Source organism: Myxocyprinus asiaticus, chromosome 38 (assembly GCF_019703515.2).
Source record: "Myxocyprinus asiaticus isolate MX2 ecotype Aquarium Trade chromosome 38, UBuf_Myxa_2, whole genome shotgun sequence".
NCBI classification, from domain to species: domain Eukaryota; kingdom Metazoa; phylum Chordata; class Actinopteri; order Cypriniformes; family Catostomidae; genus Myxocyprinus; species Myxocyprinus asiaticus.
Window position 1 is genome coordinate 19,615,811 of NC_059381.1, and position 22,317 is coordinate 19,638,127.

At 42.0% G+C, this 22,317-nt stretch overlaps 1 protein-coding gene across 4 annotated transcripts in view; it reads left to right on the plus strand.

Moving 5' to 3' along the window:
- Positions 1-22,317, plus strand: part of LOC127429389 (cell adhesion molecule 1-like) — a 459,647-nt gene that overhangs the window by 340,323 nt on the left and 97,007 nt on the right. For 3 of the 4 annotated variants that reach the window (XM_051678391.1, XM_051678394.1, XM_051678395.1), the window contains exon 2: positions 4,076-4,093. The exons of the other annotated variant lie outside the window; for it this stretch is intronic. In XM_051678391.1, coding sequence (XP_051534351.1) covers positions 4,076-4,093 — 18 coding nt within the window. The remainder of the gene's footprint in view (positions 1-4,075; positions 4,094-22,317) is intronic. 4 annotated transcript variants of the gene reach the window in all.

Genomic DNA, 22,317 nt, shown 5'->3' on the forward strand with positions numbered 1-22,317 from the left:
GGCATGGGTAACTTGCACATCTGTGAGGGAACCTTTAATGCAGACACATATGTACTTGGAGCAACATATACTGCCATCCAGCACCGTCTTTTCCAGGAACGTCCCTGAATTTTCCAGCAGGACAACTTCAAACCACATACTACCCGGATTACAAGAGCATGGCTGTGTAAACAGAGATTGCGGGTGCTGGATTGGCCTGCCTGCAGTCCTGACCTGTCTCCAAGTGAGAATATGTGGCACATTATAAAGCACACCATATGACAACGAAGACCCCGTACAACTGTGAATGGGGGAAAATTCAATTTCTAAACTTAAACTTGTGTCTTCAGTGACCAAATGCTTAATAATTGTTTTTTGAAGAAATTTGATGTTCCACAGTGGTAAACACTTGACTGTCCCAACTTTCTTGGAGCGAGTTGCAATCATCTGATTTGAAATTGCTGTACATTAAAAAAAAAAAAAATAAAAAAATAAATAAAAACAATGAAATTCACAAGGTAAAACATCATATAATGTGTAGCTGTAGTGCTTTCAATATAGCAAAGGGTGAATATAATTTACAAATCATTAGCATTTCTCATTCTGTCCCAACTTTTTCAGAATTGGGATTGTTTATTTATTTAATTATTTATTTATTCGTGTATTTATTTATTTAACCCTTTAAGCTCGGGCCCGCAAAGAGAAAAATAGTCATCAAAATATGGGTAGAGAGGATTGTTCACTCTAATTACATATGGCCAAAAGGAGATGGTGCCAAGTACATAACAGTCTCAATGATGGCTCAGATGACACAGAATGGAACTGAATGAGATCTCGTTACTCATGCCTGCATGATTTGAAGAGAGAACATACCTTTAGTCATTATTGTATTTGCATGTGTAATTAGTTCCTTAGTACACTTATTATGTTGTATATGATTAGAGAGGCTTTTGGACACTTGGAGACATTTTTGTACACTAGGTTAAATTATTTTTGCAATGCTATAAATTTTGATTTCTTTGTTTTATCAACACAAAATTTTACTCAGTTATAGGTGACATGATTGGGAACAAAACAAATGGTTTTTTTAGAGCTACCTTTTTTACACGCTGAGATATATAATGTATTATTTTTTATTTTATTAATCAGAAAAATAAGATTTTTTTAATTATTATTATTCATTTATTTTTATGATTGTTAAGCAGTTTCTTTGGCTAAGAGTCTATTATAATATATATCATTAAAACATTTGAAAACTTTTCTTTAAAATGATACCAAACAATTGACCCTCTTTGTTGTTGTTTTTTTTTTTTTTTTTTTTTTTTTTTTTGTAGTTAGAAGTTAAAATGTTCGGCATGTCACTGAAACAGGAAATATTGAAAAACACCTTCGGAGCTTAAAGGGTTAAACCCTTGAAGTATGGTGGATATATGTGGATATCCTTACAAATGCTACAAGTTATAGACTTTGATATTCTTACTTTAGCTTGTTCTAAGTTTTCATTTTGGTTGAATAGAAATAATTGAGTGCACACCCCCCCCACTAGTCCTGATTCAAAATAATGATTATTTTGATGTATTGAAATATAGTAATGCAAAAAGGAATTATTATCTTGTGTGGTCATGAGATGTCTGTATTAATATCTTTCTATCTGCAGCAGTAAATGCCAACTGATGACAGCACGTTTTTTTAGCATGCCTTCCTTCCAAGCTTTTGACTGTGTGAAGTGCTCTCAGGTTGGTGTGCCTGTAAAGAGAAACACAAGTGTTCATGAATGCAATGAAGTTAATGTCCCTATCATTTTGGAGTATGGGACTTCTCTCAAGTGGGATAACTCATGTTTAATGCATATCACAGGTCAGAGATTTTAACCTCACCTGAGGAGAGTGGGAGAGAGTGTGACACAATCTGGGCAGTCCCTTAGCTCTCCGCTCCAGGCCCCAGCAAACCCTAGGGCTGAAAAGCCAATGCAGAGTTATTCTGATGGCTGACATTTACTTAACATAGATAGCCCTATTCGCATGGCCTGTGTTCCAAGGGTCTGAATTTGTTGGTGGGCCCAGGTCCCCTGTGGCTATCAACCAGTTAGTGGCAGCACCCAAATTCATGCCATGAATTCTAAAGGAGCCACTTGGGCAGCACCAATCCTCTACTAACCCAAGGATTACTGATCTACTGTACTGAAAGGCATGCAGCTTAAATCAGGCTAGATTTTGCTTGTTAGTGCTGGTTTGGTGCTGGTATCACAGGTCGACGAAGGAAGTCTGCTGGGCCCAGTTGAAGCTTAACTGGTAGAGCATGGTGCCAGCAATGCCAAGGTCATGGGTTCGATTTCCAAGGAACACTCAAATTGTTAAAGAGCACCTATTATGGTTTTTAAACATGCCTAATTTTGTTTTAAAAGTCTCATACAATAGATTTACATGCATCCAAGGTCAAAAAACACTTTAGTTTGCTCATAATTTAAATTGCAGCATTACCTTTTTTTCCCAGTGTCAAAAACGACTCGTTCAATGATCTGTTCTAAAGGATTCATTCTAAACTCCTCCTTTCAGAGAGCCTACTCTGCTCTGATTGGTCAGATGTCCCAGTCTGTTGTGATTGGTCTACCACTTAGTGTAGTGTTTGAGGGGGGTCAAAGCTGTTCGCGAGCAGCCAATGAAGACCAAAGGCGGGTTTTTTTGTTACCAAATTACGTAGGTTAGTACAGGAAGTAAGTCTGGAATTACTAACGACTTGTTTCAGGTGTTCAGAATCGGTTCTTTCTTTTGGATGTCAGTAACTCCATTTGTCATGTACTTTGATTTTTGAAACTTTGCTAACTTTTTTACATTCACAAACAGCTATATAACACACTACATGAAAGGTAATATTTGAAAAACCATAATAGGTGCTCTTTAAAATGTATACCTTGAATGCACTATAAGTTGCTTTGGATAAAAGCATCTGCCAAATCAATAAATGAAAGTACAAGGACATTGCAATGTATAGGCATTCAAAGACATCATAAAAACTAAAAGGCCCAACCAGAGAGCATGATATCCAGCTAAAACGACAATGCTAGCAAGCCTGTTTTAAATGTAAAGCTGTGTGAGGTATTTTTAGAGCCTTTGTCTCAAGGGGCTTGTTGTAAGCGGTTGGGTTTGAAGAGTTTCATTTGGTACTGAGGAATGATTTATGCCGTGGTCACCCATGGATATTTGCATGGATTTATATGCACCTTCTCTAATGTTGTTTAAATTCAATAGACACAGAGACGCTCTGAGCAAAGCTCAGACTATATATTTTCTTCGATGGCTTTGCTTCGAGTCCCAGAAGAGGAATGCTAATTAGCACATTAGCTAAGATGAAAATTTGGTGAAAATTCTAATAAGAAGCTTGTTTTTCTTATCAGACACTGACTCGTTGCACAGTTTCATACAGCCATGTCGGCTCTAAGTGCTTTTTAAAACTGTTATATGGGTAGACCTACCAAAAGCAGTGAATTAGCTAAGCCTCTAATTTGAGGCCTTAGCCACACATAGGTGAGTTTATGACCATGTGCTGTTGACATGTTGTAATTTATGAAGTTTCGCAGTACACCACAGTTATTGAAAGAACTGAATGAGTTAAACTGATGCTCTGCCGGGGACCTCATGCAAGGTTGACGTCATTGTTTTCTCTATTGTTTAATATTCATGAAGCACTCACTGTTTTTAACGGTTGCTCAAGATGTACTTGTTTTGCTGTCAATGTGCAGTCAAAAGTTTTATTCACAATGGCCTTGTTTAGGCCTGTTAATTAGATCTGCTTTGGGTAATCCAATTGGGGTCCAAAACTTTCATTATTATGTTACTTCTGAGCATAACTACTCAGAACGACACTTTTTTCTGTTCTGTTTAAGCAATGAATGTGTATTTTTTGAAAATGGCTTTGTAAATCAAATTGAAAATTACCTTGAAAGAAAATCAGTGGTTTAACATGTTCTAAATCATGTACAATTTAAATGTGCCTGTCTTCTTTCCTCTGGTCGCATGACACTTTGGGGATCTATTGTCTATTGGTGAATGGATTTCTCCTAATTTGTTTCTCTTTTTCCTTTCCCTCTTTCACACAGGAGCTGCTCAGTTCCCAGGTATGCCTTCATTCACTTTTTACTCTCTGGCTTGTGTGTGCGTTTTTTTTTTTTTTGTTTTTTTTTGCCCATTCCCATCCCCATTTCCTAAATAGTTCTTTACAGCTAGCAGTGCTGGTCATAACCAACACCATCTTGTCTTTCTTCAACCTCTAACTCAATCTTTTTCTTCTCCTCCTTCCTTAACCCACCTCTCCAGCACTCAGTCTTTCTCATCCCTTTTAAAGTGTACCCACAGTGGGAAACTTGAAAATATCGGGGAATTTTAGGGTGCTTTCACACTTGGTTCGATTGCTTGGACTGAACCAGAGTTCGGTTCCTCCCACTCCCGCTGCCCGCGCTGGTCTGTGTTCACATCAAACCATGGTCCGATTATGTCATCAACGTGAGTAAAAGCAGTAGCTGTTTACCACTGTAACTAGTTAACAACTCACGAAGATGTCACTGTGTTAAGTGAAGTATTAAAGTTTGTCTCTTTGGATTTACCACAAAAACTTGCCATGCACAGAACAACACTTGTGTTTGTCTCCCGTGGATGCATTGAATCTGCAATGATGTGATGAATATTAGTTTAGTTTAGTAATTAATTAGTTTTTCTGCCGCGAGCCCACGGATGCGTTGTGAGAGATGTGAGCTGCTCTCTGAAGATGGTGTATTTGGACACAAGCAGGTATGAGAAATGCATTATACCATAATAATTGCGATCGTGAGCCTGCAAAGATGTGAATTTATACATCATCACAAGCTGTTCACTTCTGCGATTTGGTACAGTTGCGTTCATATTGCAGCGAACATACCAGAGTTCACATAAACCATACCCCAGACCACCTTTTCAAGCGGACCGGGTGTGTTCATGGGTGTGGTTCACTTGTACACACCCAAGTTCAGAAAACAGCGTTCACATTATCCAAACGAACCAAACTTTGACGTCATTCGACCCCGGGTGCGCACCAAAAGTGGTAGTGTGAAAGCACCTTAAATGGAAAAAGTCATTTACATTTCTAAAGTGAATACAGTAAAAAATTAGGGGAGTGCAGTGAAGCCATTATCTGTATTTGTATCTGTATCTGTTCATATGACAAATTTATCTGTCTCTGTATTCAGATAGAAACGGTGTGAGCGGGGCTTAAACCGGAGGTGTGTCAAAACTAAATGAAATGGCCATTTTTAAATGTTACTCTTACATTTATAGTTTATATTAATAAAATATGCCTTTTCTTAATAACAGCCTAATAATAATAATAATAATAATAATAATAATTATTATTATTATTATTATTATACAACAATTATTAAAAAAAGTTTTTTTTTTTTATTTTTTCTTACCAGATGAAGCTGAATTTGTAGGCTACATTAACTGTGGAATATGTTGTTAACTGTGGTTTCTCCTGGTATTTCAGATATTAATATCTGCATGAAGCAGAATTTTCATTTACAACATTATATAACAACATTATTCTGGAGTCAGGAGGTGTCAAGCAAAATGTGAAATGTCAAGCACACATTTTTGTAGTGAATTATAAATACAAATTCAAACATTAAAAGAAATTAATATAAAGTCAATATAGCCTACAAACAGGTGAAAGTCCCGTAAATCTATCAGGGATTTTTACCAGAGGTAGCACAGTTTAAAGAAGACGGAGAATGTTTCTTCGTTTTACATAAGGAGGAATATTCCTAATAGATGAATACTCTATGGAACATTTAAACCTTTATGGAGCATCTTAAGCGGATAATTTTCTTTAATCGCTGATGTGGACATAAATGTGGTCAACTTTAAAAGACGGATAGACAAGCTCCGATGTGAAATCATCTCTTAAGGTCAGCAATTTAACACATTTTATACTCTCAAACATTCCTTCTGCAAATAGAATAGAATAGAAGAACATGTAGCCCTGCAACAGATGGCATGGCCCCACAGAGACCCCCACTGAACATCGAGTCAGTCTGGGATTACATAATGAGACAGAAGCAACTGAGACAGCCTAAATATATAGAAGAACTGTGGCAAATTCTCCAAGAAGCTTGGAAAATCCTATCTGCCAACAACCAAGAAAAACTGTGTCCAGGTGTCCCTAGGAGAATTGGTGCTGTTTTGAAAGCAAAGTTGGTCACACCAAATATTTTACTTTTTTTATGTTTATTAGACTTTGGATGACATTAATTGAACAATGAAAACTAATTATGGCATATTTTTGAAGAAATCCTCTCTATGCAACTTTTGCACAGTACTAATATATACTGTGTGTGTGTATGTATATATATATATATATATACAGTAAATATAAACTCAGCAAAAAAAAAACAAAATTGTATTTTAAAGATAATTTTGTAAAAATCCAAATAACTTTACAGATCTTTATTGTAAAGGGTTTAAACAATGTTTTCCATGCTTGTTCAATGAACCGTAAACAATTAATGAACATGCACCTGTGGAACGGTCATTAAGACACTTAACAGTTTACAGATGGTAGGCAATTAAGGTCACAGTTATAAAAACTTAGGACACTAAAGAGACCTTTCTTCTGGCTCTGAAAAACACCAAGAGAAAGATGCCCAGGGTCCCTGCTCATCTGCGTGAACTTGCCTTAGGCATGCTGCATGGAGGCATGAGGACTGCAGATGTAGCCATGGGCAAAAAATTGCAATGTCCATACTGTGAGATGCCTAAGACAGCGCTACAGTGAGACAGGAAGGACAGCTGATCATCCTCACAATGGCAGACCACGTGTAACAACACCTGCACAGGATCGTTACATCTGAATATCACACTGCGGGACAGGTACAGGATGGCAACAACAACTGCCCGAGTTACACCAGGAACACACAATCCCTCCATCAGTGCTCAGACTGTCCACAATAGGCTGAGAGAGCCTAGACTGAGGGCTTGTAGGCCTGTTGTAAGGCAGGTCCTTTCCAGACATCACCAGCAACAACGTCACCTATGGGCACAAACCCACCTTCGCTGGACCAGACAGAAATTGCAAAAAGTGCTCTTCACTGACGAGTCGTGGTTTTGTCTCACCAGGGGTGATGGTCGGACTCGCATTTATTGTCGAAGGAATGAGCGTTATACCAAGGCCTGTATTCTGGAGCGGGATCGATTTGGAAGTGGAGGGTCCGTCATGGTCTGGGGAGGTGTGTCACAGCATCATCGGACTGAGCTTGTTGTCACTGCAGGCAATCTCAATGCTGTGCATTGCAGGGAAGACATCCTCCTCCCTCATGTGGTACCCTTCCTGCAGGCTCATCCTGACATGACCCTCCAGCATGGCAATGCCACCAGCCATACTGCTCGTTCTGTGCATGATTTTCTGCAAGATAGGAATGTCAGTGTTCTGCCATGGCCAAAGAGCCCAGATCTCAATCCCACTGAACACGTCTGGGACCTGTTGGATCAGAGGGTGAGGGCTAGGGCCATTCCCCCCAGAAATGTCCGGGAACTTGCAAGTGCCTTGCAAGAGTGGGGTAGCATCTCACAGCAAGGACTGGCAAATCTGGTGCAGTCCATGAGGAGAAGATGCACTCTGCAGTTCTTAATGCAGCTGGAGGCCACACCAGATAGTGACTGTTACTTTTGTTCAGGGACACATTATTCCATTTCTGTTAGTCACATGTCTGTGAAACTTGTTCAGTTTATGTCTTAGTTGTTGAATCTTGTTATGTTCATACAAATATTTACACATGTTAAGTTTGCTGAAAAGCAGTTGAAAGTCGTTTCTTTTATTTTATTTTATTTTATTTTTTTTTTTTTTTGCTGACTTAATCATTAAAATTGTTTGGTCAAAAAATGTAGGAACCCTGCCTCTAACATCATCCTTTTCTCAACTTTTTAAAATGGAAATTACACCCCATTTTCTCCAGTATTCAATCAAATTTCTCCATTTTCAGTGAGCACGTTTACTGTACATATACTATCATTTCCTCTGTCAAATGTGGGAAATGTATCTTGAAGGAGGCCGGTAAAGTAAGTCATTTGGTAAACCGTTCTCCAACTCTCCACTCTATCATTGTCTTGTCTGTGTTTCTCGGGTCTTACTCATTTTCTTTCCTGAACATTTTTTTTTTTTTTTTTTTTGCCTGAACATGCTTGTGTAGGTTCCAGATAACAGAATGTTTTATATATACACTACCGGTCAAAAGTTTTGAAACACTTGACCGAAATGTTTCATGATCTTAAAAATCTTTTGATCTGAAGACGTGTGCTTAAATGTTTGAAAATAGTTTTGTAGACAAAAATACAATTGTGCCACCATATTAATTTATTTCATTATAAATCTAAAATTTAATTTAAAAAAAAAAAAAAAACGTTTTTGAAATTGATGACTTGGACCATATAATAAAGAAAAGCAGCCAATAAGTGGCATATAGATGTGAACTTCTTCAATGCTGTTTAAAAAGCATCCCAGAGTGATACCTCAAGAAGCTGGTTGAGAAAATGTCAAGAGAACATTTCTGAAAATTCTAGGCAAAGGGTGACTACTTTGAAGATGCTAAAATATAACAGTTTTGATTTATTTTGGATTTTGTTTAGTCACAACATAATTCCCATAGTTCCATTTATGTTATTCCATAGTTTCAATGACTTTGCTATTATTCTAAAATGTGAAAAAAAAAAAAATTATAATAAAGAATGAGTAAGTGTTTCAAAACTTTTGACCGGTAGTGTGTGTGTGTGTGTGTGTGTGTGTGTGTGTGTGTGTGTGTGTGTGTATATATATATATATATATATATATATATATGATTGGCTGATTAGATAATCACATGGATTATTGTTGGTTCCAGATGGGCTGGTTTAAGTATTTCTGTAACTGCTGATCTCCTGGGATTTTCACGCACAACAGTCTCTAGAATTTACTCAGAATGGTGCCAAAAAAACAAACAAAAAAAAACATCCAGTGAGGGGCAGTTCTGCAGACGGAAATGCCTTTTTGATGAAAGAGGTCAATGGAGAATGGCCAGACTGGTTCGAACTGGCAATGTCTCCGATAACTCAGATAACCGCTTCTTAGAACCAATTCTTAGAAGCCATTTAGCGATAGGCTATTAACCATCCCCTTCATAAATTTCCCTCATCAGTAAGCCCAGACAGAATCTGCAGATTTTTCTGAGCTGATTTTGAAGGAAAATCTGTAGAATTCTGTGTAATGTATTTTAACATAGCAAAATGTGCTAAACATTTTTAAACAATTATCCCTTTAAATAAAATATTTAAAGGGATAATTCACCCAAAAAATTGAATTCTGTCATCATTTACTCATCATCATGTTGTTCCAAAGCTGTTTGACGTTTTTTTTTTTTTTTTTTTCATGGAACAGAAATTGAGATTTTAGAGCAGTGGTTCACAATCTAGGTTCCGCCATGACTGGCTAGGGGTGCTGTGGAATATCTGCTCAGTTCAATATTTTAATAGCCACCAATGTTAAAAGTAACAGCAATACCAATAACTGACTCAATTTGGTACCCACGCTGTTTCACTACAGTCGGCTGCTCACAGACGCTAACATGCATACAGTGTGTCTACGCGTGCTCTATAGAGTGCCTGTGGTGAATGCAGCTGCGTGTGTGAACAGTCAGGATTCTAGTCAAAATGACCCTCTTCGTGTGATATTAATTTAAACAAAGCCGCTAATGTGTGTAATGCGATATTAATGTAAACAGCAATTGATATACTGTATTATGTTCATGAGTTTAAGCAGACAGGACAAAAACATATATCTCAAAATATCAGATCAGTGCAATGTGTAAATGCACCCTAATAGACCTGCTGCTGTCTGTTATATCGTTAATATTAATCAAACAGCAATACTGAAAAGAAAACAAGCAAAGCACTCACTGTCCTTGGCTGGCCTGGATATCTTACTTTAATAAAGCCAGTTTAAAATCAGTCGCACCAAAATACCACCAGCACATTAGTTTCAACACACGAGGGGACCGGATTTTGGACCACTGCTACTCTCCCTTCCGGGATGGCTGCAAATCCCTCCCCCGCCCACTATTTGACAAATCGGACCACTCTTCCATTCTGCTTCTGCCCGCTTACAGGCAGAAATTGAAACAGGAAGCACCCACCCTCAGAACGATCCAGTGCTGGTCGGACCAATCAGACTCTACGCTACAGGACTGTTTTGATCACACGGACTGGGAGATGTTCCGGTCCGCCTCTGATGACGACATCGAGCTTTACGCTGATAGCGTAATGTGTTTCATCAGAACGTGCGTAGAGGACGTGGTTCCGACCAGAACAATACGGATCTATCCGAATCAGAAACCTTGGATTAATAGCGATGTTCGCGCGGCACTTAATGTGCGGACCTCCGCTTTTAATTCCGGGAACGCGGAGGAGCATAAACAAGCCAGTACAGGAGCAAGATTGAAGGACAGTTTAACACCACCAACTCTAGAAGCATGTGGCAGGGAATTAACATCATTACAGACTTTAAAGGGAATAAAAACTCTGCCATGAACACCGCTGCCTCTCTCCCGGATGAGCTAAATACTTTTTATGCTCATTTTGAGGGAAATAACACCGCCTTCGCGGAGAGAGCTCTCACGGCTGAAGCTACAGAGGTTAGTTCACTCTCCGTCTCTGTAGCGGATGTAACCCGATCCTTCCGACGGGTGAATATTCGCAAAGCCACGGGCCCAGACGGCATTCCGGGCCATGTCATCAGAGCATGCGCGAACCAGCTGGCTGGTGTTTTTACGGACATTTTCAACCTTTCCCTCTCTTTGTCTGTAGTCCCCACATGCTTTAAAACTTCCACCATTGTGCCTGTTCCAAAACAATCAAAAATAACTTGCTTAAATGACTGGCGTCCTGTTGCTCTGACCCCCATCATCAGCAAATGCTTTGAGAGACTAATCAGAGATTACATCTGCTCTGTGCTGCCTCTCTCTCTTGACCTGCTGCAGTTTGCTTACTGCAACAACCGCTCCACTGATGATGCCATTGCATCTACAATACACACTGCTCTCTCCCACCTGGAAAAAAAGAACACTTATGTGAGAATGCTGTTTGTAGACTACAGCTCAGCATTCAACACCATAGTACCCTCCAAGCTAGATGAGAAACTCCGGGCTCTGGGCTTAAACAGCTCGCTGTGCAGCTGGATCCTGGACTTCCTGTCAAGCAGACGCCAGGTGGTTAGAATAGGCAGCAACATCTCCTCCTCACTGACCCTCAACACTGGAGCCCCGCAGGGCTGTGTTCTCAGCCCACTCCTGTATTCCCTGTACACACATGACTGTGTGGCAACACATAGCTCCAAAGCCATCATTAAGTTTGCTGATGACACGACGGTGGTAGGTCTGATCACTGACAATGATGAAACAGCCTACAGAGAGGAGGTGCACACTCTGACACACTGGTGTCAGGAGCACAACCTCTCCCTCAACGTCAGTAAGACAAAGGAGCTTGTGGTGGACTTCAGAAGAAAAGACAGAGAACACAGTCCCATCACCATCAATGGAGCACCAGTGGAGAGAGTCAGCAGCTTCAAGTTCCTGGGTGTCCACATCACTGAGGAACTCACATGGTCCATCCACACTGAAGTCGTTGTGAAGAAGGCTCATCAGCGCCTCTTCTTCCTGAGACAGCTGAGGAAGTTTGGAATGAACCGCCACATCCTCACACGGTTCTACACCTGCACTGTAGAGAGCATCCTGACTGGCTGCATCTCTGCCTGGTACGGCAATAGCACCGCCCACAACCGCAAAGCACTGCAAAGGGTGGTGCGAACTGCCAAACACATCATCGGAGGTGAGCTTCCCTCCCTCCAGGAAATATATACAAGGCGGTGTGTGAAAAAAGCTCGGAGGATCATCAGAGACTCCAGCCACCCGAGCCATGGGCTGTTCTCACTGCTACCATCAGGCAGGCGGTATCGCAGCATCAGGACCCACACCAGCCGACTCCATGATAGCTTCTTCCCCCAAGCAATCAGACTTCTGAACTCTTGATCTCCCACGATCAAATACATCAGCACTGCACTTTATTACCCTTACTCTTATATCTCACACCGGACTGTCATAAATTATATTATATTATATTATATTATATTCTCTCTTAACAACTGACTATCAACCGACAGCCTGAATGTCAATACAGTACAATACTGTACATTCTATATATACTATATATACTTTTTTATATATTTTTATTTTTTATTTTTATTGAATAATGTGTATCTCTATAGTGCGTATTGTATACTGTACAGTGTATGTTATTATTTGTATATTGTTGAGTGTAATTATGTGTATATCAGATGTTTAAATTGTGCTGTGTTAATTTGATGTTATTGTAAATTGGTATATGTCTCATCACTGTCATGACTGCTATGTTGATCGGAACTGCACCCAAGAATTTCACACACCATTGCACTTGTGTATATGGCTGTGTGACAATAAAGTGATGTGATTTGATTTGATTTGATTTGATATCTTTAGTAGCTTTAAGCCCAGAAAATTTCAATAAGGTCTGCTTCTCAGTCAAACTCTGACTGCATGGAATCAATATTAACATACCTATCTAACAATATCTCATAGAATAATGAGATATAATAATCACACAGTGAAGTATTCAGCATTACTTTTTTAATGTTCTTATATTATAATTTGTTTTATGTTTAATTGATGCCGTTACTGAAAAACTTAAAGCATGGTTTTCTCTTCTCTAGTTGATTATTTTATTACTAGCTCTTGAATAATTACTTGAAAAGCTTGAAGCAATGTTTACTTTAGAAATACTTAAAGGCTACACTGTTTTAATTTAATTTGTTAATATTTATATTAATAATACACTTTTTAAATAACAGTGTGTTTTCAAAAGCATATTTCTTTATTTTTGGTCGGGGTGCCATAGGGGTAAAAAAACACCATAAAGGGGTGCTGTAGTTTGGAAACCACTGCTCTAGAGTGTTAGCCACCAATTTTTTTTTTTTTTTTTTTTTTTTTTTAATGCACATCTCCTGTGTTCCACTGAAGAAGGAAAGTCATACAGTTTTGAATAATCTGTGGGTGAGTAAATGACAGAATTTTTATTTTTGGGTGACCTATCCCTTTAATAAATCAAAACACAAGGGGCAGGGGATGTGTTGAACTTTGAATGAAGGGCTTTCCAATTCTTCAAAAATCTGGAGGAGTTTTCTGTGGAGTTCTGCAGCCTCAGATTCCGTGTGGGTCTGCTCATCAGCCCAGAGGAAGGAATGATGCTTCTCTTTGAGTGTCAGCCCACATTAGAATGGAAAACTAGATACCCGCCTTGGGCTGGACCTGAAGCGAGGCGATCATTCAGAGAGACAGTATTACGGCCAGCAACTTTAGCCCACACTCCAGCAGCCCTTTTACAATAAATGCCTTTCTCCTCCACAGTCTATCAGCCCAAACATGCTGAGGCGCAGGAGAAATTCTCTCTCATTTTCTTCACACACACACACACACACACACACACACACAAACAATCCACTTGGCAAAGGCTCTCTATTTTTTTGCCTTGCTATTCAGTTACTAATCGAAGCCAAGTTATTTGTATGGGTATAAATTAAAAGTGAAGACGCTCCCAAGAGGGATTGGATGGATCCCAGTCCTTGTTAAAGGCCCTAGTCCTTCATGGCCTTCTGCTTGGTTTATGCCTCTCTTTCTCTCTCTTTATCTCGCCCTCTTTCTCCTCCAACTCTACTTGTAAACAGAACACTCTCCTACCAAAGACATACACTAGCCATTTATACTAAATAGCAGACCATGCTGATGCCGCTCCTATTAATGTGTTTGCTGGCTGCTGTGAAATTACTGTAAAATGATCCAGAAGAACAGTGCTAGCTAAAAATATTAGCACCCAGTAACACTAAAAGTACATGCCCACAATGCAAACATTTTGTCTCCATGTTTTCATTCTCCCCTCAACATGACAAAGAGTATTTTGGCTCTGATCGATATGAGTCAATGAGGAGGGGGAAAAGTGCTGTAATTTATTTCATATTAGCTGCTGAGGGGACACAAAGTTTTTTGTTTGGCATCATTTACTCACCTTCATGTTGTTGCAAACCCATATGACTTTCTTCTGTGTAACACAAAAGGAAATATATGGTAGCCTCAGACAACATTCATTTTCATTGCATCTCTTTTCCAAAGAAGTACAATGAAAGACAATGGATACTGCAGCTTTTTCCATACAATGAAAGTGATTATCCTAACATTTTTCGTGCTCCCTGAAAGAAAGTCTTAAAGGTTTGAAACAAAATTATTTTATACAAATTAATGTAAATTATGATTTACATGTGTCGAACTGTAACAGACCGATCTTTAAATATGTAAAGAATTTTAAAACTACAGAAACATTTATTAATGTAAACATATATTAAACATACAAAGACCATTGTAACAGAAGATACTAACAAAATAGCTTCAAATCTACTTGTTGTGAAAACCTGAGCTCCTAAAATATTAATATATAATGAATATAATGAAGTTTTAACTTCTTTTCAGAAGTTACTGTATTCTGAATTAATTACTTATAAATATTCCGTGCTTTAGCTGTTTTTTGATATTTTATTGCGTGTAGCGTGTTTTTTTTAAAAATTTATTTTATTTATTTTTTACAGAAACTATATAAGTTACACATTATGACTAGCACGTAACTTAGTTAAAGTTTACCTGTTCATTCATTGTCTATGCAGATGTACTGTAAATTGTAATATTACATATATGTTGTGGAAATAGTGATTAATCTCATGTAATAAAAAAATAGGATGCGTTTGAGTGAGGTAATTAACCCCTTTGAAAAGTGGTTCATTTTGCCAGTGTTCAGCTGTTTCTGTTCACGCAGCTCAAGCGCAGAAATCCCCAACATACTGGTTTACATTAATCAATTCTTTCTAGATGTTTCTCCTTCTAAAAACAGATGTTTCTCGTAGATGTTTCTTGTTCTTGATGTTTGTTGTTTCTTGTTTGTGCACTGTTAATATATTGCAGCATTATTTTTTCATGTCATGTTTTCGTCAAAAGTATCTTTTGATTAAAGTCATTTAATTATCATCATAATGCATCTTTTCGTGATTGTTGACAAAATAAAAACCCTTCGTCAGCGAATATGTTCATTATTAATTTTGTTGACAAGGCTAACACTGCTCTGTGGCACTATCAAAACTCTGTTTATTTGAGAATCCTGACCAGCCTAACACAGCAGCATTCCCTCAACCAACGGCATGAGCTTGGTGTCGGACTATCTGTTTGTCAACCTATGGAAGACAGAAGTGTTCAGCAACCCTGTTTGAAAACAGCTATTTTTGGAATTCCATTTTGTGACACTAGTGGCGTCAAAATTACACACACCACCTTTAAACCCCCTTTTCTCTCTCTCTCTCTCTCTCTCTCTCTCTCTCTCTCTCTCTCTCTCTCTCTCTCTCTCTCTCTCTCTCTCTCTCTCTCTCTTTGTGTCCTTTGGAGAGAGGCTTTCTATGTCGCTGCCTCCCCTGACCTCAAGGACATGCCTCTACCACAAGGACTCTTTGTTCTGCCTCTTTGCCAGTGATGTCATCGGAGTGAACACGTGTGAGGTTTCTGTTTTTTTTTTATTTTTATCCGCTGATCGATAGAGGACGATGTGAGGCGGAGGACAGATAATCTCCAGCAGCCTGCATGGGGATTCTTATCCTTGTGTGCACAGACATTGCCTAGATGAGGATAGGTGCTAGGAGGCAATGCAAATACACCACAAACTGGCCGCACAATCTCAGCTCAAGGATGTTGTGTCTAGATGGATGCCGAAGAGAGGCCATGTGACTCCTGCACAGCTCAGTGATTCCAGAGTGAGGGACAGGTGCTGGAGGTCCTCGTGGGGCACCAGCGTGCTGAGAGCAGGAATGCTGGGAAGGAATGAAAAAGGGAGGGAGAGCGAGGATCAGAGCAGGTCCTTCTCTGTTCTTCTGCAGTAGTTATCGTACCTGCTTTCTAGTTCTACGCGATTATTCCCAAATATCATAACCGATGATAAATTCCCTTTTCAGGGCTCCATGCTATGACTAAATGGTTGCATTTTGCAACTGTTTTTTCCATCAGTGCGACTAAATTTTGTTATAGGTCGCACTGGTGCGACTATAGAGTTGGCCAAATATCTCTATTCGATCATGCGCTGTCGTTTCCTGTTAAGCAAAATCAAATGGCAAACACATCAAGAGCGGAATGAAACTTCCTGGGCCAATTATCAGCATGGTTCAATGGACAAAGCAGCATGACCAAAGCAGGTGCGTTACTTGCGTAACAGCCTTGAGCTGCTAAAGGAATATTCCAGGTACAATACAAGTTAAGCTCAATCGACAGCATTTGTGGCATATTGATTATGGAAAAAAATATATATTTTTGACTTGCCCTTTCTTTTCTTTAAAAAAAAGGAAAAATCTGGATTTCAGTGAGGCACTTACAATGGAAGAGAATGGTGACCAATCCGGTAACATTAAAGTACTCACTATGTCAAAAGTATAGTCCATTGTGATAAAATTGATTTTCTACATAGTTATAGCCAATTTTACAACTAAAATGACACTTAAACCCTAAAATAACAGTGAAAATGACAATTTAAACAACTTTACAGCTCAGATAATACAGGAGTTTTAACAGAGTAATTAATGTAAGTGCTTTTATAAAATTATAAGCTTCACATTTCTGCCTTTAAACCCTCCAAAAATTGGCCCCATTCACTTCCATTGTAAGTGCCTCAATGTAACCTTGAGTTTTGCCTTTTTTTTCTTTTTTTTTAAGAAAATGATTTCTGTGGTAATCAACATTATGCCACAAATGCTGTTGATTGAGCTTAACTTGTTTTGAACCTGGAATATTCATTTAACAGCGCAGCACAGAACATTACAGCATTGTGAGAACCAGTGAGAAGTATGGCGCGAAACCTATTTGAATTCAGCGTGGAATTTTCTGGTGTGAACCTCTATGAAAACCTTCGCTGAGTAAACTTGTTTAAAACCACATTAAATGACTCAAAATTCTAAACAGCACTGACTAGATAAACAGAAGAAAACATTGTGACATGCACAGACATAAATTAGAAGACTTCACACGTTACATTTCAAATTTGGACAAAGCTACTTTTCCTTCTGTGTAAAATCGGTTCTCTTCTAATGCTCTCTGATTGTAAGAAAAGATAACGTCATGGTTACTTGTGTAACCTCCATTCCCTGATGGAGGGAACGAGACGTTGTGTCGATGAAGTGACACTAGGGGTCACTCTTGGGAGCCCGAGACACCTCTGGTCTTTGATAAAAGGCCAATGAAAATTGGCGAGTGGTATTTGCATGCCACTCCCCCGGACATACGGGTATAAAAGGAGCTGGTATGCAACCTCTCATTCAGGTTTTATGCTGAGGAGCCGATATAAGGTCCGGCCATTTCAGCAGGTAGTTCAGCGTTGTGGCAGGAGGGACACAACATCTCGTTCCCTCCATCAGGGAACGGAGGTTACACAAGTAACCATGATGTTCCCTATCTGTCACTCACTCAACGTTGTGTCGATGTAGTGACACTAGGGGTCCCTATACGAAAAGCCACAATTGGCTGAACTGTGTTACATGAACTGGCGGTGTGTGGTGGGCAGACTACTGTGTGCCTCATAGCCAGCACACCAGGTCGACACGTAACCTCCCCCAACATATTTATGAGTGTCGAACGGCCCTTTTTGGGGACAAGTCGACTACCCAAAAGATAGAGACAGGCTTAACCCAGTCGTGGCCTCTTTTCCCCTTCTTTTTTTCCACTCCCTAAAAAAGAAGGGGGATTATCCGACTGGGCCGCCAGGTCTAGTCGGGGGGTGTCCCTCCCAAGGGGAAGACACCGCGGAGACCACATCTCGCCCAAAGTGGGGGGGATATTTAAGTGGAAAAATACGTCACATGGTCTTTCCAACCATGTGGGGAGTCTTCAAGGTAGATCCTGCCCAATGGAGGAGGAGTTACTACAAACATGGAGACTGGGGCAGAGGGGCTCTGCCCAAGGAAGATGCAGTTTGCCAACAGGGAAATGAATTAGCAGAAGATATATAATTGCATGGGGTTAGCCTTACAGGGAACTGCCACATGCGGAGCACCTACCCCAGAACAGGGCTCTTAGTTAGCGCGTGTACTGGGCCGGCAGCGAGTCTCTCCGAAAACTCGACTGCCACAGGGCTCGGAGGAAGTCAGGGAACAAAGTTTGTGAACACTACTGGGAATTAATGGCACATGTCTTCAGCTCCAAGGGAGGTGGAAAGCGCTATGTGCAAGGGATACACCCAGCCAGCTATCCCGGGCTTATCCGCTTGTGTTGCATGCCACTACCTGGGATGAAACCGGTTCCACCCAGAGGTTGTAGATCCTTGCACAGGTGTTGGGTGTTGCCCAGCCCGCTGCTCTGCGAATGTCTGTTAGAGAGGCACCCCTGGCCAGGGTCCAGGGAGCCGCTACACCCCTGGTAGAATGGGCTTGTAGCCCTACCGGGGCGGCTTGTCCTAGGCGACATATGCCATAGTTATGTAGTAGAACCAATCTTGATGCCGGATGCTCATCAGAATGCGTTTTTGCATCAGCATCTTGAGTGTAAAGCCTAGTTCAGTACTCACAGGTCCAAGATTGGCCGCAACCCACCGCCTTTTTTCGGTACAATGAGGTAGGGGCTGAAAAACCCCTTCATCTCAGCTAGAGGGACAGGTTCTATCGCGCCCTTCCGTAGGAGGATATCACCGCGCAAGGTAGCAGCGTTTTTGTCCTTCACCAAGGTGAAGTGGACACCGCTGAACCTGGGTGGACACCCGGCGAAGTGAATCGCGTAGCTGAGTCGGACGGTCCGGACCAGCCCTCGCGACGGATTGGAAAGCGCAAGCCATGCGTCCAAATTCCACGCAAGGGGGACCAAAGGGACAACGTCATTGGACGTACCGGCAGGTGGGGCCTCGCGGCGGGGCGGAGCTCGAGGTGCCACACCACGTCGTGGCCGTGCTGAGTCTAAGGACATCGAAGCAGTTACCTGGCTCCTTGTGACCAACCCCAGAACAGCCTGAGACAGGGGAGGAAGAGGCCTGTCCTCGTGACCCGTGGAGACTGTCACATCGGGGGCGGATTTGTGCCACAGCTGGGCGCTCAGGGGCGGAAGACCGCCGCTGGAGCGCCAAACCTGCCAAATAGAGTGGTGAACAGTGGTCGAGATGACGGCTGTGCACACCGGATACGTGACCCAGGGACAAGGAAACCGCTCTTGCTGAGCTCTTGAGTACTGCAGCCACTTGGGCATGCGGCGCAATTAAATGCAAAAGGTAACAACAAGATGGAGATCTGCTAACCAGCTCCAGAGCAGCGGGTTTCGTTGTCCCTGGGTCGCCTGTCTCAAGGGCGCTTTGAAGCCTTTCACGTGTTCTGGGCGGCCGCGAGACGGGTGGTGTCTGCTTCCTGTGATGGGCTCCACGCCAGGGCCGGGCCGAAGGGGCAGGCTGCAGCGGAGCCGGTGCAGTAACCGCAGGGGGACGCCCTTGGCGATGAGTAGATGGGGTGCAGGATCTTGAGCCACGCCGGGGCAGGATATGCCGGCTAGCATCTGTCTACTGCTCCACCATCGAGAACTGCTGGGCAAAGTCCTCGACGATGTCACCGAATAGGCCCGCCTGGGAAATGGGGGCAGCAAGGAACCGTGTCTTGTCGGCCTCGCCCATCTCGACCAGGTTGAGCCAAAGGTGGTGCTCCTGGACCACTAGTGTGGCCATCGTCCGCCCGAGAGACCGGTCGGTCGAGGTCGGTCACCAAGCGCAGTTCCTGCATCAATCCTGGGGCGGAACTACCCTCGTGCAGTTCCTTTAGCGCCTTGGCGGACTTGCAGGAGAGCCATTGTGTGCAGGGCGGAGGCATCTTGTCCAGCGACACCGTAGGCCTTGGCCGTCAGAGACGACGTAAACCTACAGGCCTTGGACGGGGGCTTTGGGCACCCGCGCCAGGTGGTGGCGCTCTGTGGGCATAGGTGCACAGCGAGCGCCTTTATCCACCGGGGGATTGCCGAATAGCCCTTGGCCACCCCACCATCAAGGGTAGTGAGGGCGGGGAAGCTGAAAAGATCAGGACCGGGCAGTAAAAAGTGGCTCCCGTGACCTTGTCAGCTATTCATGCACTTCCAGGAAGAAAGGAACGGGGGCAGGGCGTGGTTTTGAGTGGTGCCGCGAGCCCAGGAACCAATCACCGAGCCGCGAGGGTTCAGGGAAGAGCAGATGGTTCCACTCTAGCCGACGTTCACGGCTGCCCGGGAAAGCATGTCGTCATCTCCGCGTCAGCCTGTGACTGGGCATCCGTCCCCGAAGGGAGGAGCCCAGCTGAGGCTTCCGACTGGACGAGCCCGCTCTCCGATGCTGCGCTCGAGAGCTCATCACTTTTGCGGGCTTTGAATAAGAGGTCGCACTCGCCGTGAGATGAGCCGGCGGACTCATCCGGAAGCCCGATCGGGGCAGACGAGCGTGCTGGGGAATGGGAGGTCCACGGGGGGATACCCGGTGGAGGCTTTCCCATTGGGGTCCCCAAATCGCCCCCAGTGCTAGCCGCGCTGGCCTCATACCCGTGGGTAAAAGGACCAAGGCGGGGAGCCTCTGGGGTGGCTTGCTTTCTTACGAAGGCAAGCCGCGACCGCAACGTTGCCATGGACATATCCTTGCAATGAGAACATGACCATCCACGAAAGCTGTCTCCACATGAGCAGTGCCCAGACACGAAAGACAGTGATCGTGACCGTCAGAAGGCGAGAGATAACGAGCGCAACCAGGAATAACACACAATCGGAAAAGCATCTTTAGAAAGACGCGTCTTTAAAATACGTTTCGTGTGTGCCGCTCTTTTAGAGAAATATACTCTTTTATTTTTACCGAAGCGCCCAGGGGCATTCTCTGCAGTGCACCAGTGCAGAGGGGGGAGAAGCCGCTGAAATGCTCCGTCAGATCCAGCAGAGGTGAATGAACAGTAGTATTCAGCTCAGTGAGCGTGACCGTTCGACTCCGAAGAGAAAATCTGAATGAGTGGTTGCATACCAGCTCCTTTTTTATACCCGTATGTCCGGGGGAGTGGCATGCAAATACCACTCACCAATTTTCATTGGCCTTTTATCAAAGACCAGAGGTGTCTCGGGCTCCCAAGAGTGACCCCTAGTGTCACTACATCGACACAACGTCGAGTGAGTGACAGATAAGGAACTGGATTTTTCCACCTTTAGAAATTCCAAATCTGAGCTTTTATCACTAATAGCCTGATAGAAATCTGTTAAAGAGTGCCAACTCAGTCGCACTTACAGAATAATTTAGCCTTATATAAATTAGGTGTTAACTTTTTTTAAGATGTTATAGATAACCTTAATGTTGTTAATACCAGTAAATTTACCTCTGAATCCAAAATGAAAATCAATGTCTTACTATCGAGTGAGCATTTAAGTGAAACAAAATATGCAATATTTTTTCCAATTGCACTTTATTTTTTTTTTTTATTTTGTCATTTTTTTTGTAATACAATAATATAACTTGTATAATTAGTTTCTGTCTTTACATTTTTAATCAAAGGTCCATCATTTTCATCCCTCTGCCCTGTTTCTTGATATCTCTTGCTTTTTCTGTTGTTCTCTGGCCTGTTGTATATCTGGGCTTGTTTGTTTATCCAATTCCGTTAAGATTCAGTCACAGAGGCACAAGTCTTCTCTTCCTCTCCCTCCACTGAGAGAGATTTCCAAATGAGCGAGCAGGGGTGGCAAGGCCCCTTGTGTAGCGCCCGCCCCCCGTCGGCTCTCTGACGCATTAATCACCAGGCTGCCATCCATCCCTTGCCACATTCCACTGCTGCTCCCATCCAACCAGCATTTTACCCTTCATTAGCACTAGTATCATCGTCATTTTCTTAGCCGTACGTTTTTGTGAAATTTTCACTGTGGCTCCTCAGTGTATGCACAGAGTGGGAGGGAGTCTTTGTGGCTGAGGGGTCTAGGGCTTGTGGAGCATTTGAGGGAACTCACTGCGGTGTGTTCCAGTGAGAGGAGTAGAAGTTCAGATTACACTCTGCATTTCATATCCTGCATGTAAAACAAGTTTCTATTGTTCCTAATTAAACACAACAAAGCTGAAAGACTCTCAAGGGTCCATCAGTTGAACTTCCAACATATATACATTAATTAAATGCATTCTCCCCGCGCTGCTAGCCTGTTAATATCACTGCTATATTCTTTTTATTCTTTT